Source organism: Typopeltis vanoorti, chromosome 20 (assembly GCF_054136105.1).
Source record: "Typopeltis vanoorti isolate ZY-2024b chromosome 20, IOZ_Tvanoo_1.0, whole genome shotgun sequence".
Lineage (NCBI taxonomy): Eukaryota > Metazoa > Arthropoda > Arachnida > Uropygi > Thelyphonidae > Typopeltis > Typopeltis vanoorti.
The window spans coordinates 522388-537378 of record NC_143568.1 but is presented as its reverse complement, the minus strand read 5'-3'; the positions used below and the strand labels follow the sequence as shown (position 1 = coordinate 537378).

Here is a 14991-nt window from a genome sequence, read left to right as displayed (position 1 = left end):
GACTTTTCCCAGAGGTGTGGCAAGGGGCCGAATCCTGCTGCCATACATACGGCCTACCATTGGCTACCCTTGTTATCCAGGGCTTGACTACAGTTAGCAACTCCACGAACAAAGCCCGAATTCCAATGCCAGGGTTCTTCAACACCTGTTCCTGCAGATTTGCGAGGAATTCTGCTGTACGAACGCAATCAGATCGTCTGCTAGGGATCTTTCTTCTTGCTACATCCTCGTAGTCACCATTGCAAGTCTCTAGTTCATGCCTGATTGTTTTTACTGTATTCAGGGAGCATTGGGCAGCAGTCGTAATATCCTTATTTTGATGGCGGGCACGAATCATCATGATACAAGTTATTCTCTTCCATGATTCAGGTGGGTTCCAGCTATCCATCCTTTCTGACATCTTGTATATGAATGAAGAAGGGTCCAAACTTTTAAATGAAGAGAAGTGTGTGTTAATACATGTAACTTACGGAAAAATATAATTAATTATAAATATGTCAAATTTATCCCGAACACCCTGTATATGTGACCACAGCAAAAATGCCACTACTGCAACAACAGAAACTGGCCCTAAGTCCTGTGCGGCCCACACTCCCCTTTCTACAGCGGTGGTAAGGCACTGAGTGAGGCCAGGTGCTAAGAATCTCGCAGATAAAAACAGGCCACCTCTTAAATCTATGAAAATGGCAGTTGGTACCCTCAATACTCCAACTTTGGCAAGAGACTACAGAATAGATTTATTAATCAAAGAACTAATCAGTATCAACTTAGATATCTTGCTAGTGAATGAAACAAAAAGATTGAAAGAACTGACAACAAGATGGTACGATGGCTCACAAATACTCCTTGGAGCATCCTCAAACAATGGCAGACAAGGCGGAGTGGGCTTCATTGTTAAATCTAAGCTCACCAAGTCGATCCTTTCTTGTAACATCATATCTGAAAGAATAGGTGTACTCCTAATTGGAATAGAGAACAGTATAACAATAAAATTAATATCCTGCTATACTCAAACATCTGTAGCTGATAATCAAGAAATAGAAAATTTTTACATGAATCTTTTGAACAGGCATTAAATTACAAGTCAACATACACATTCTTTGGTGGTGACTTTAATGCCAAAATAGGATGTGGAAAAGAAAACGAAAAGTTTATAGGACCACATGGCCTGGGAGAAAGAAATAGAAGAGATATATATAAATGATGTTTCATCCTAATTGCACAGGATTTGTTCAGGTGTAGATAAACAAAATAGTAGACAAAACAGTAAGGATAAGGACTAATGACAACTGTTATGCAGTTATAAAAAAACTTCACAAATACTAAGAAACAAGAGAGAGAGAGAGAGAGAGAGTGCTTTGTCTGTTAATATTAATAGATTAAAGTACAGGTATGACAGAGAGAGAGAGATGGAAAATTTGAATAATATTGATTGAGGTTTTCCATAATTGTAATCAAGGAATAAAACTGCAGTTTTATTAAGTGCATGGACATGGTCTAATGAAAGCAATTGAAAAAACAGCTATTCAAAGTACTTCTCATAGAAATATTTGTTTAATTACTGAAACTAAAGCAACTGTTGATATTTCCTGTCTTTAGTTAATTAGAATAGAAGAAATTGTGTTAATATATGTGCCTGCATTATGTTGTGTAAGAACTGTTAATCTTCATATTACAAGGATGCAGTAAATGCTTTTGAGTGATTTACTGCTGGAAGACTCGACAAGTTTGTTTCTTCTCTTTGTTTTCTCTTTCTTCTTTCAATAAAGAATCTCTAAACTGAGTATTCAGTACAGCATTAATATAATAATTTAACTACTCTGCATAGTTCACCCACAGAGAACTGTGGATCACCCAAAGATGAGGTACCTTTCTTCAAATGTCCTGGAGTATATGAAATTCCATGCATGTGTGGCCTTTCTTACATTGGTCAGACTTCTAAAAGTTTAGAAATAAGACAGAAGGAACATGTGGGGGATGTCAATCATAATAGAATCATCACATCTGGTTTAGCTCATCATTTTTCAATATCAAATCATGTTATAGATTGGAAAAACAGTTCTATGCCTTACATCGAGAATGACTACAGACACAGAACTTTAAAAGAAACAGCTGTGGTACTACGCACAGGCAATAATTTAAATAGAAATCAAGGTATTATTCTTAAAGACATATGGAAAAATCTCATCATCTCTCTCAGTTCGACAGAATTACAATATGCAAAAAACTACACAACACATGGTCATGTACCGGATTCTGACTGAAGCATTCAAACACATGCACGTCATCAAACACGAATGATCAAATGTAACGGCCTAACAGTTACTAAAGTGTATGTTTTAAATGTAACTTAATGCATTTGTTTTCACACCAGTTCAGCCTTGAAATTGCTAGACAGTGGCTAATGAAACTTGTTGGCTCTTTGTATATTTTATCATTTATCTTCTGGTCTTTTAATAATAAAAGTTCTTTATTGAAATAAAGAATATGAGAGGGAAATAATTATTTACTGTTCAATGATTACTCATGTATATAATTACTATAAATAATATTTGATTAAATTATTTTGATATATTTGGTATAATTTCTGAGTCAGCTAGAATAATTAAGATAGTTTTTTTTTATACTGAGTTGAACACTTCATCTGAAATCAGAATCAGCTGTTAAACTTAATATAAAGCATTTTGGCTGATTAGTTTTTTGGCATTACAAAGCCAACACAAAAATCATCATACTTGGCATGAAATGATTTCCATTTTTAATCCTTTATGCAAGCATAAACAAACAAGTTTGCACATGAAGCATTTTCATGACTAACTATTGGTTGCTGTGGACAAACTTTTGTTAGCTTATGCCTGGACAAAGGATTAAAACAGGAATATATACTTTGTATTAAGTGTGGATTTCTTTATCCCCAAGGATAAGGGAGGAGAAAAAAAGAAAAAAAAAATGCTAATCATGCTATTATGAAACACTTTTTTTTTAATGTGATCCTTTTATGATCATCTTTATTGGCTTGGGTGCTACTCTGTAAATAATAACAATAACATTGTTCTCATTCTCTGTAGAACATCTGTATTTGTCACATGTTCTGTCCATGGGATTTTCAGAGCTCTCCTATAGCACCACATTTCAAAGGCCATTATTTGTTGCCTTACTCTCTTTTTGAATATCCAGGTCTCACTTCCATATGTGAAAATTGGCCACACTAATGTTCTTATCATTCTTTTCTTTGTCTCGATACTCACAGAACTTCTGAGCAGATGTTTATTTTTCCGGAATGCATCATTAGCTATGGCTGTTCTTATTTTTATTTCTTTATCTTGCTTTCCATCTGCAGTAAAGTAGGTGCCTAAATATTTGTATTCTGTTCTCTGTTCAAATTTCATATTGTTTATGAATATTTCTGGCTCGGATCTGCTTTCTTTTGAGATTTTCATAAATTTGTTTTTTTTTGCATTAATATCTGATCCAAATTCTTTACCTTCTTCAATTAGTAGCTGCAGTAATTTGATTAATTTGTTTCTGTTTTCTGCTATTAGAATGGTATCATCAGCATATCTAAGATTGTTGTATTTATACCATTGATACTAATTCCTGTTTTTTGTTTTTCAATCTTTTTCATCACTGTCTCACTATAGATATTAAATAGATTTGGTGAAAGGATACAACCTTGTCTAACTCCTCTTTTTATTTTCACTTCAGAAGTCTCAGAGTTAAACAGCTGCATTTTCTGTTTGGTGTAAATCATTTTTATAATCTTAAGTACATGATCTTCTATGTCTAATTTATGTAATATATTTAACATTTTATTATGTTTTACCCGGTCAAAAGCCTTCTGAAAGTCTATGAAGCATATGTAAATGTTCCTATTTCTTTCAAGTGATCTTTCTATTAGTATTTTTAGTTCCAGGATAGCATTAATGGTTCCCATTCCTCTTCTGAAGCCTTTCTGTTGTTCACTCAATTCACTGCTTATGGCTCTTTCAATTTATTTGTTAACGAAGATTAAAATAATTTTAGATGCATGGGATATTAGGCTCGCAGTTCTGTAATCCTCACAATTTTATGCATTGTGTTCCTTTGGAATTGGTATGCAGATAGAGGTTGTAAAAACTTCAGGTAATTGTATTGTTTTATAGATGTACTGAATGGATTCCACTAAATAGTTGTTATTATTGCCAGTCAAAGCTTTCAGCAGCTCTGCCGGAATATTATCACACCCAGGGGATTTATTCAGTTTACTTTTTTTAATTAATACTGAAAATGTTGAAGAAGAATTACAAATGGAAGTAATTGAACTCCAGTGCAATAGTGAACTAAAAAATAAATATAACGAAGTTGGCATACCAAATTTTTATGAATACCTCGGAAGTGAATATCCCAAATAAAAAATTTATTGTGCAAAAATGTTGTCAATCTTTGGAAGCACCTATGTGAGCAATTATTTTCAATTATGAAACTTAATAAGTCAAAGTTCCGCTCACGGATAAAAGATTCTTGATTAAATGCAATACTTCATGTTGCAACACGAAACAAAAAAACAGATATTGACATGTTAGTACAGAGGAAAAGATGTCAGGTTTCAGAATCAAAATCAAATTAAAAAAAGGACTTGTAGATAAAAGTCTTTATTTTTATAAGTCAAAATTATGTATTTAAATAATTTTCTTAAAGTATGAATAAAATGTAATTGAACTTATATTTTCTAAAGTTGTTATATTTTTTAAAATTTAAAAATAAAAATGGTTATAAATTAAAAATTTATAACCATTCAATGGTGGTGCAACTGTTTACTTAAGTCGTAAAGGCCCAGTAACAAAAGGGCCTTTGTTTAGAGCCTTTCTTTTTTTAGTTTATGTTTTGGTTCACAGAATAATATTGAATATGGCCGATGTCTGATATACATCTAATTGACTGACCCTTTGCTGCGTTTGAGTTTGAGACCCCCTGCTTTAAGTACAAACAACTGGAGAAATATGCATAGTTTACAAAGATGTTGACATTTTCACTTCATGGTTTTGTAGTGCATCTGGCTTATCAAAAAAAAAAAAAAAAAAAAAAAAAAAAAGCATTTCTATCTAAAACCAAAAATAGATGCATGGTAAATGGTGAGAAAACATTACAATGAAAATTTCAGTAGCATTGCACAGATCCTAGAAGAAAGTCTGATCATTTGTAAACAGTGTAAATTTTGTAAATCTTTTGTAAATAGACTGTGCAAATAGTTAAGTCCCTTCCTCCAAGAAAAAAAAAAAAAGTACAGAACACCTGATACTAGTTTTTCTGTTGTATAGCCCTGTGTGGTTGGTTATGATGCAACTTACTTTATTTGAAAAGAGTTAATTTCCTCCTTTATTAGAAAGTTCCTGTATTTACTGCAGGTGTATATATGGATGTATGTATCTACATATTTATTTTAGTTGCAATGTGGATGAAAATAATTTCTTTTTAATTATCTATAGGTTAAGCCATCTCTGGATGAAGCTTTTGTAATTCAAGAGCAGAATGTTGCTCTTAATTTTATTGGTGCACGTGGAGCTAGGCCTGGTGTTACAAAAGAAAAACGTATTAAATATGCACGAGAAATTCTTCAGAAAGAAATGCTTCCTCATGTTGGTGTTAGTGATTTTTGTGAAACTAAGAAAGCCTATTACTTAGGGTGAGTTTTTATGTAGCTTATTATGCACTCCACATCTTGATTTTTATCAATATTTTAAAATAATTTCATTATTAGAAATAAATATATTTTATTATTAGAAATTTCAGTCTTTATGATACAGATGATCATAAAAAAAAAGAAAGAAATCAGGCACTAATGCAGCTGCAAATATGATTAATAAAAACATAGGCTGTTTTAAAATTTATGGAAAAAGAAATGAATACATATTTTACCAGATTGTGTATGTGTAGTGGTTGAATACAGACAGATATCGGAAAATGCTTTGAAAGGAAACAGCAACAGAATACACTGATAAATAATAACTACACTGCTAGGAAAGAAGTCAACAGATACCCCTCCCCCCATGGGCAATGTGTGTTATGCCATGTAACGTCACATGTTTGTAGCCAGTATAAATTAGAGGTATATGATGCTCCCAAGTCAGTGCAACTGTGTCTTGTTGAAATGGCTGCAAAAAGGGAACTGACAGAGTTTGAAAGGAGGTATTGTGTTAGGATGCCATGTTGCAGGCTTAGCTGTTTGGCAAATTGTTGACAAATTGGACCAGAAGTGACTTCTTTGGGCATACAACATTACAAAACGAAGATGTTTATAGAAAATAGAAAAATCTCAGAAGATTGAAGTGCATGGAGTCAACTGCAAGTGCTACCCGCAGTGGATGATCCAACCCACTCACCAGACATGACCGCAGAGTACTATGAAAGGTAATATGTAAAAACTGCCATTTGTTGGCTGACACATTGAATGTGGAGTTCTGCAGAAAAACATTCAGAACTGAGGTTCATAACATGGGTTTCCATGGCAGGACCTCAATATACAAGCCCTACATTACCGGAACCAACATGCACCGTCATCTTCAGTGGTGCACATAGCATGTACAGTGGGACGTGGAAGCTTGGAAAGCTATTATGGAGCAATGAATGAATGGGTGGGTGTTGTAGATGGTTGTTGAATATCTCTTACCAGAGTCTTAATGCCAACTATGAAATTCATAGGTGGCAATGTGGTGCCATAGTCCTGTTTTTCCTGGTTTGTTCTCGGACCTTTGTTTGTGGTGCCGCAAACATTGAATTCTAAGAGGTATCTGAACGTTCTGGACATGCATTGTCTACTTTGTAGCATTTCTATGGAACTGACTATTGTCTCTTTCAGCAAGACAATGCGTTTGTGGACATGAATGTCATCACACTTAGCTGGCCTCAACAGAGCCTTGATCTCAACCCTATTGAACATCAGTGGGATGAATTGGAGTGTTGGGTGAGGTCAAGGGACATCTGTCCCACAACAGTCCAGACCTCATCACATGCCTACAGGAAGAATGATCCAAAATTCCCATTGATTACTATTGTACACTTGCTGCAGTCATCACAGCAAAAGGAGGCCGTACATCTTATTAAGGTGGGTGTTATGGCTGTTTGTTCCTCACACTATGGTATCTGTTGACTTCTTTCCAAGCATTTCCAAGAACTTACAAAGGGCATACAAAATTACAAAATAAAGATGTTTATAGAAAATAGTACATTTAATATTAGTATTAACAAATTTTATTTGAACGAATACCAGATTGCTGTTTTACTGATGTTGTGTTAGTGACTTTTCATCACTGGTATTGGACTTTCTTTCACCTACCAAGAACAGAAAAGGTTGTATTCATTTATAATCAAAATTGATCTGGCTTCAGCAGTCTTGCATCAGTATTTCTATAACTGATTCCTTTTGTTGCTTGCCATTATGTTTGAGTACTCTTATTATCTGCACATCCATGGGGATGCATCCTGTTCTATGTTTCAGACTGTTTCCAGGGTCTAAACATTTCTTGCTTTGTGGTGAAAATTGGCAGACTAATGAGAATATGGCTTTAAGAGAGCAGATAGGAAAGAGGAAGATAATTTTCTTTCTTGAAGGGGAGAGAGTGTTTAAGGAGATACTTCTAATTATTCTAGAGTTCATCCTAGGAAACTTAATTGGCTCGGGAGGGGGTTCTCTTCATTTCAGAGAAAAGTTACCCAAAACTGGATTCTGTTCACACTCTAGACAGTGCTTTTTTTATTTTTTAAATTATTTTATTTTATTTGTTTTTAAAGTATGCTTTTAAAGAAGAGAGCAGTAAGTGTTGTTAATTTGTCCTTTTTACATCCATATGGTGTCTCAGGGATGAGTAGTTAGAGAAGGTTGACTGTCAGGGATACATAGGTATATGCCTTTACATTTGCTAATGTTATTCTGCAAATGTGAGCTACTAAATGCTTATTTCCTGTTCTAAAAAAGGAACAAATATAAAGGAAACTCTTTCATGGGAATATAAAGCTCAATAAAGGTGGGCTTAGGGATAAATTGTGCAGTGCACGAGTGTGTGTGGGTGGGTGGGAAGGAGAGTTGCTGAGAAAGGATAATTCTCTAGGTAAAGAACTAGGATAAGTGGTAAGAAAGGTAAAATTAAAAGATAGATCAAAATAAACGACAATCAGGGGAAATAATAATAATAAAAAAGATAAACTTTTTTTAAAGTTGTTAGAAAGGAAAGTATAGGAGCCATTTCATTTTTCTTCTGTCGCATCATAAAAACTTCAGAATGATGTCATTTTGGTAATGATAGCAGATTAATTCCATTGTTTCCTGAAACCATTTGTTCCTACTTCTAGCTGTAGATTTTAATTGAGACTCTTGCACTTGTTTTGCTTGTATAAAGTTGCAATGTTTCTGATTTTTTAGATATATTTGAATTCTATTGGTATATATAGTAGTTGGATTTCTTGCTTCCTTTTTTCTTTTTTAGGTTTATTTTGTAAATATACTTGTTCTTTTTCCCTCAGTGGGAATGTGAATTTATTGCTAATATCACTCCAGATTTTGCTTGCCACTTGTGCTTTCATAGAATAGATGATCTTATTCCATGAAAGAGTTTTTTGTTTGTTTTGACCAGAAGGATTAGACACGGTGTAGTAAAGTGGCTTTCTTCCAGCGTATTCTGTGGTGGGTATCTAGTACATAGTCTGCAAGTCCTGAGTGATTGTATTGGTGAAACCGGATGTAGTCTTTGTGTTCAGATATCCTGACATTAGTTGTCCTGCTTGTTTGGCCATAGTAGAACAGTTTACAGCTGCAAGGGAACTCATATACTCCAGGTACGTCTAAGGGACGTGGCTTGTCTTTGGTGGAGCAGATATGGGATGCCAATTTCTTATGTGGTTTGTAACAGGTAGTCAGGTCATATTTTTTTTAGGATTTTTGTGAGATTTTCAGATGTGCCCCCAGTATACGAAATGGTGAGAGATTTAGTGTAATCTCTGTTAAGAAGGGGAGAGAGGTTGTGGTTAATTGGTTTTAATATTTTCTGGATTTTTTGCGGGGTTGTAGCCATTGACTAAGAAGGTGTTAAGGATATGGTTAAGTTCAGTAGTTAGGGTATTGTTGTCTAAACAGATTAATTTGCCCCTGTTATATAGGGTTTCTATAATCCCATATTGTTGTGGGGGGGGATGATTGTTGGTGAATATATCTACCTGTATGGGTCGGTTTTCTGTAAACAGAGAAAGCCATGGATCCATCAGGTTGGTGTGTAATCAGTGTCTAGAAAAAGGAGAACTGTTGTTGTTTTCTTTTTCCAAGGTGAACTGGATTCTGGGGGTGTTGATTGTTTAAGTGTGTTAGGAAGTTGTGGAGTGTATCTAAGCCATGTGACCAAATAGAGAACACATCATTCATGTAGCGCAGCCAGACAGTGGGTTTTTGTGGGGCTGAGTTTAAGGCCTTTTTCTTCAAAAATCTCCATAAAGAACTTTGCTGGGGGGGGGGGAGAACCCATGGCTGTACCCTCTATCTGTTTGTAGAATTTTCCCTGCCAAACGAAATAACCTGAGTTCATGGTGAACTGAAACAGGACTGAGATATCGGGAGGAAATTTGGCTTGGATGAGATCTAGGGTATCTTTGAGTGGGACATTTATGAATAAGGAGGAGACATAAAAACTGACCATTATGTCAGTGTGTTGGAGTGAGCTTTTGCTTTTTTACTCCGGATGTGACTGCAGCGGAAAAGGTGTCGGGTTTTTGATACACAAATCATCACAAAATTTTTGTCATGGAATTCAACCCTATCAATAGCAGAATTGCTCTAGTCTGCTTGAGAGGAAAACCACTCAATATCACCATTATACAGGTCTATGCCCGAACCACAGATCACGAGGATTCTGAAGTAGAGGAGTTTTATGGCCAACTTAATGCAACAATCACCAGAGTGAATAAAAAAGACCTTTTGATTGTACAGGGCGATTGAAATGCCAAAATCGGAACAGACATCGGCAAGGATTATCTCCCATTTGTTGGACCGTATGGCTATGGGGAGACAAATGAAAGAGGTTTTGAATCGATCAATTTTGCCTCACAAAATGAACTTACCATTACTAACACTCTATTTCCCCATAAACCTTCCAGAAGATGGACATGGACTTCCCCTGATGGTAAAACACACAACCAAATTGACTTTATCCTTGTAAGCACAAGATTTAAAAATTCCATCAACCTCACAAGAACCAGATCATTTCTTGGAGCCGATATTGGCAGCGAACCACAACATGGTCATCGCAACTGTGAATATGAAAATGAGGGAAAGATTACCCACAAAATCAACTCATAAAAGATATAATATAGAAAAATTAAAAGATCCCCAAATTATAAATACAAATTAAAACAAATTTTTGACACAAGCTTCAAGAAATATAATAGTATCGAATCTAAACCCAAATACTTCTCACTAAAGATAACTGAGACAGCTGAAGAAATCTTTGGATACAAAAGGAAAATAAATAAACCACGGATAAACAAAAATATTTTGGACCTATGCGACGAAAGAAGATATTTGAAATCTCATATTAATAGCAGTGATAATAAAGAACAGTATAAAAATATTACTAAGATTATTAAAAAAGAAATTAAACATGCTAGAAACTTATGGATATTGGATGAATGCAAAAATATAGAAGAGGACTTAAATAAAAATAATTCTAAAAGTGCTTTTCAAATTATCAATAAGTTAATCAAACCTTTTACCGCAATTAATTGTAGCATAGAAGATGAAGATGGAACTCCTATCACAGATAACCAGAAAATAGTTGATAGATGGAAATGTTATGCAACCAAGCTTTTTCAAAAGGACCCTCAACTGACTGATGATATTTTGGATGGAATTTTGCCAGGAGGTTCGGAGGAAGGAGATTACCTGATATTAAAAGAAGAAGTTATTGCAGCAGTTAGCTCCTCAAAAATAGGAAAATCACTGGGAAGTGATGGTGTCACAGCAGAACTGATATGTGAAGGAGGTGACATCATCATAGACACCTTGCTAAATTTATTCCAGGATGTATGGAACACAGAGACTTGGCCCTCTGATTGGCGGACTTCTGTCCTTGTACCTATTCCTAAAAAGGGAAAACAGCAATAAATGTAGCAACTATAGAACAATAAGCCTTATTAGTCATCCAAACAAAATCCTGTTAAAAATACTACTGTCAAGAATCGAAAAGAAAATAGAAAGCAGACTATCAGATGAACAAGCAGGTTTCCAGAAGTCCAGAAGTACAATTGACCATATTTTTACAATACACATATTAGGCGAAAAATACATAGAACATAACAAAATAATCTGTCATAACTTTTTAGACCTTCAAAAAGCTTTTGACTCAATATGGCATGAGGCATTATGGAAAATTTTAGAACATTATGGTATTGACAACAAAATCATTAGATTTATTAAATTTCTTTATTCCTCATCTGATATGAGAATTGAAATTAAAAATCACAGCAGCGAACCATTCCAGGCAGAAAGGGGGGGGGGTAAGACAGGGATGCATCTTGTCCCCCTCTTCTTTTTAATTGTTTTCTGGAATATATCATAGATGAAGCTCTTTATGAATATGACACTGGAATAGTAGTTGGCGGACTAAGAATAAATAACTTGCGTTTTGCTGACAATATCGATCTTCTGGCAGAAAGTGAAGAAGAATTGCAAGAGATAACCAGCTGTGTTTTCGGAACATTAAAAAAAAATAGATTATACATAAACCTACAAAAAACAAAATGATAACCTCAAAATCAGACATTGAATTCTTAAAGATACAAATTGACAATAAGCAAATTGAGAATGCAAAGAAGTTCACTTATCTAGGAAGCACATTGAGTCGAGATGGTCGTTCAAAAACCGACATTAAATACCGAATTGCTAAGGCAACCGTGGCCCTAGAGAAGTTAAAACCATTGTGGGGAGATAACAGAATAGCAATCCAGACTAAGACTAATTGACACCTTGGTGAATTCTGTCCTCTTGTATGGTTGTGAGGCCTGGACTTTATTGAAAGAAGATGAGAGGAGACTCCTGTCTTTCAAAATGAAAACTTACAGAAGACGTTTGAGAATTCCCTATACTGCTCACGAAACCAATGAAAATGTCCGAAAACTGATTGATTCAATAGACGGGAGAAAAGGGGAAAATATTCTGACAGTCATCAGAAGAAGACATGAAATGGTTTGGACATGTGGAGAGGGCTAATGGCATTCCAAAGCAAGCACTAGAAGGAATCATTCCGGGATCTAGGATGAGTGGCCGACCTCTATTAAAATGAACTGATAACATCAAAAAATGGACAAATCCTTCCCTTTCTCAACTGACATCAAGAACAAGAGACCGAGACGACTGGAGGAGGTTAGCAAAGAGTATCACCTACCAGCCATGAATGACCCAATGGTTAATTTCGGACTACGGGAGAAGAAGAAGTTGGAGTGAGAGGTTCTCTATACTGGCTTTAAAGTAGGCTGAGTTTTTAATGTGTGATGGTGTGTTTCCAGTATAATGTGTGAGCACTTTGACTAAATGTTTGGCTAATTTGCATATGGGGGGAAATCAGTGCCATCCACAATGGGATGTAATGGCACATTCTGCTTATGGATTTTTGGTAGTCCATATATTTGGTGGTGTGTGTGGGGGGTCTAGAGTTGAAAGGTTTTAGTCTGCTAGTCACTTCCTCAGGCCAAAAAGTAACCTTCTTAAGGAGCCTTTGGAGTGTTTTGATTTGGGAGCTGGTGGGATCATATTCAATGGGGAGGTAGGTAGAACGATCTAACAGTAAAGTTGAAAGCTTACCTGCGTAGTCCGTTTGGTTGAGAACCACAGTGGCATTTCCCTTATCTGTTTCGGTGATTACTATTTTTCTGTTGTTCTTCATTTCTTGTAGAGCTTTTAGTTCTTCGTTAGATAGGTTGGTTTTTGGTGGTTTAGCTTTGGTAAGAACTCCGGCTACATCCAGTCTGATATTGTTAGCAATATGGATGGGCAGGTTGCAGATATCACATTCTACTGGTATCGTTATTTCTTCAGACAGTATTGTTTTCGGCTTAGTGTATTGCTTTCAGCTTAGTGTATTCTATACTGGACAAAAAAAAAAAAAAAATAAAAATAAAAAAATAAAAAAATATATTGAATATTACAAAAATTGACTTAACTGATGCAAGTATCACTCCTGAAAGTGCAGAAATGTAACTTTGGCAAGCCCACCAACCCAGGCTGTTTGGCTTAAAATGGTTTTTCTTGTGTGAATGTACTTTGTGCATCTTGTCTAATTTTACCATCAGAAACCAAAAATGAAAAAAATGAATGAATATCAGCTTTTGTGTAAAGCTCTATTAAATAATGAAACCTGTGGAGTACATAACTAAACATATACATGTAAACCACAGTAATTACATTTTCAATTAGTAAATATTTTGTCCTAAGTATCTTGGGACATCATCATCAGTAATATATACAGGAATAATATACAGTTATAGGGTGCATGCTTACAATGGAATCCCACTATGCATGCAGTAGCATGTTATAGAATTAAATTAAAATATATCTGATAAAAAATAACTTAGATTAAATTAAAATAAAACGACATACATAAATTTATTTTACATAATTAAGGATGACAATTTCCTAGAAGACTTTAGGGATAGTAAGAACGTCATTATGGTTTAAATTTGGTCTGTGATGTAGGGCTTCAGCACTTTCTTTATATAAATGCTCATGTTTATATAAGGATCTATGTAGAAGTTTGGTGTTTTGCCATTGGATCCTATAGTTTGGGTTTTCGAGTTGTGCGAGGCCAGATTTGTGCGGTTTAATAAGACGGATATGGTCTTGATGTTCAGAGATGTGTTTACTAATAGATCTTCCTGTCTCTCTGTGGTAAGACATCTTACAGGAACATGGAACTTTATAAATGCCAGGTAGCATTAAAGGTGAGAGTTTATCTTTAGGAGAAGGTAGCAAATTATAGATCTGGTTGATTTGTTTGTAGGAAGCTGCAAGTTTGTATTTCTTCATAATTTTTGACAGACGTTCGGAGATGCCTTTGACACATGGTATGGGAATCCCTTGTTCTTGTCTAGGTTGATGTGTGGGGAAGTGACTGATTTTTTTTTTTCTTTTGAGTTGTTTTTGGATTGTTATTTTTGAGATGGATGGTGAGCAGATGAATTGGGAATGTAACGACCTGAAAATGTTGGCTTATGATAGAAGTGGAAAGGGAATCATCTTGTTTTCATTGGATGTTAAATCCAGAAAGGAGATACCTTGTGAAAATTCTTTTTCTAGTGTGAATTTGATGCAAGGATGAAGAATGTTGATCTTATCTAGAAACAGGTATAGCTCTTGTTCAGAATCACTCCAGACGGCAAAGACGTCATCAACATATTGTAGCCAAATTTTTGGTTTAGGTTCAAATGAATGTGAAAATTTTTTCTTCAAGGTGTTGCAGAAAAAGGTTGGCTAAGTTTGGTGATAAGGGAGAGCAAATTGCTGTTCCTTTCTCTTACAAGCAAGAGGAAGGAACAGCAATGGGCTCTCCCAAGTGCATGGGGATAGTCTGATTGTGGACTTGTATTGTATGTCAATGTGTGTCTGTTCATACAGTGACCATCATGCAAACATTTCTTGCTCACAAGCTGGTTGTAGCACTCAATAACTCTCCTTGCTCTTCTAACTAACTTGATTCTGCTAGACTTTTTTCTTGTTTTCTAAATGAAATTGAGTTTGAAAGGGTGCAGTTTGATAGTAAAATTTGTATAATGTTGAGAATATCAGCGCTAAATACCATTACAACAAACAAGTTGTCCCAGGCTTCCAAAGCTTGTACAAATGCCGTAACAATTGTATTTGGTCTTTGGGTATGTGAATAAGGAAAATATTTTCTATATTCACATCTTGGCTTATTTGAATTCAGTCATATTTCTTTTTTGTATTCACATTGTTTGTTTCTGTCAACATTATCAGTGAGT

The 14991-nt window shown here is 35.1% G+C and overlaps 1 protein-coding gene across 1 annotated transcript in view; it reads left to right on the top strand.

Annotated features, from left to right (window-relative positions):
* Polr2B (RNA polymerase II subunit RpII140) overlaps nucleotides 1–14991 on the top strand; it is a 203190-nt gene that overhangs the window by 48619 nt on the left and 139580 nt on the right. The window contains exon 7 of the mRNA XM_090409695.1: nucleotides 5466–5662. Coding sequence (XP_090265821.1) covers nucleotides 5466–5662 — 197 coding nt within the window. The remainder of the gene's footprint in view (nucleotides 1–5465; nucleotides 5663–14991) is intronic.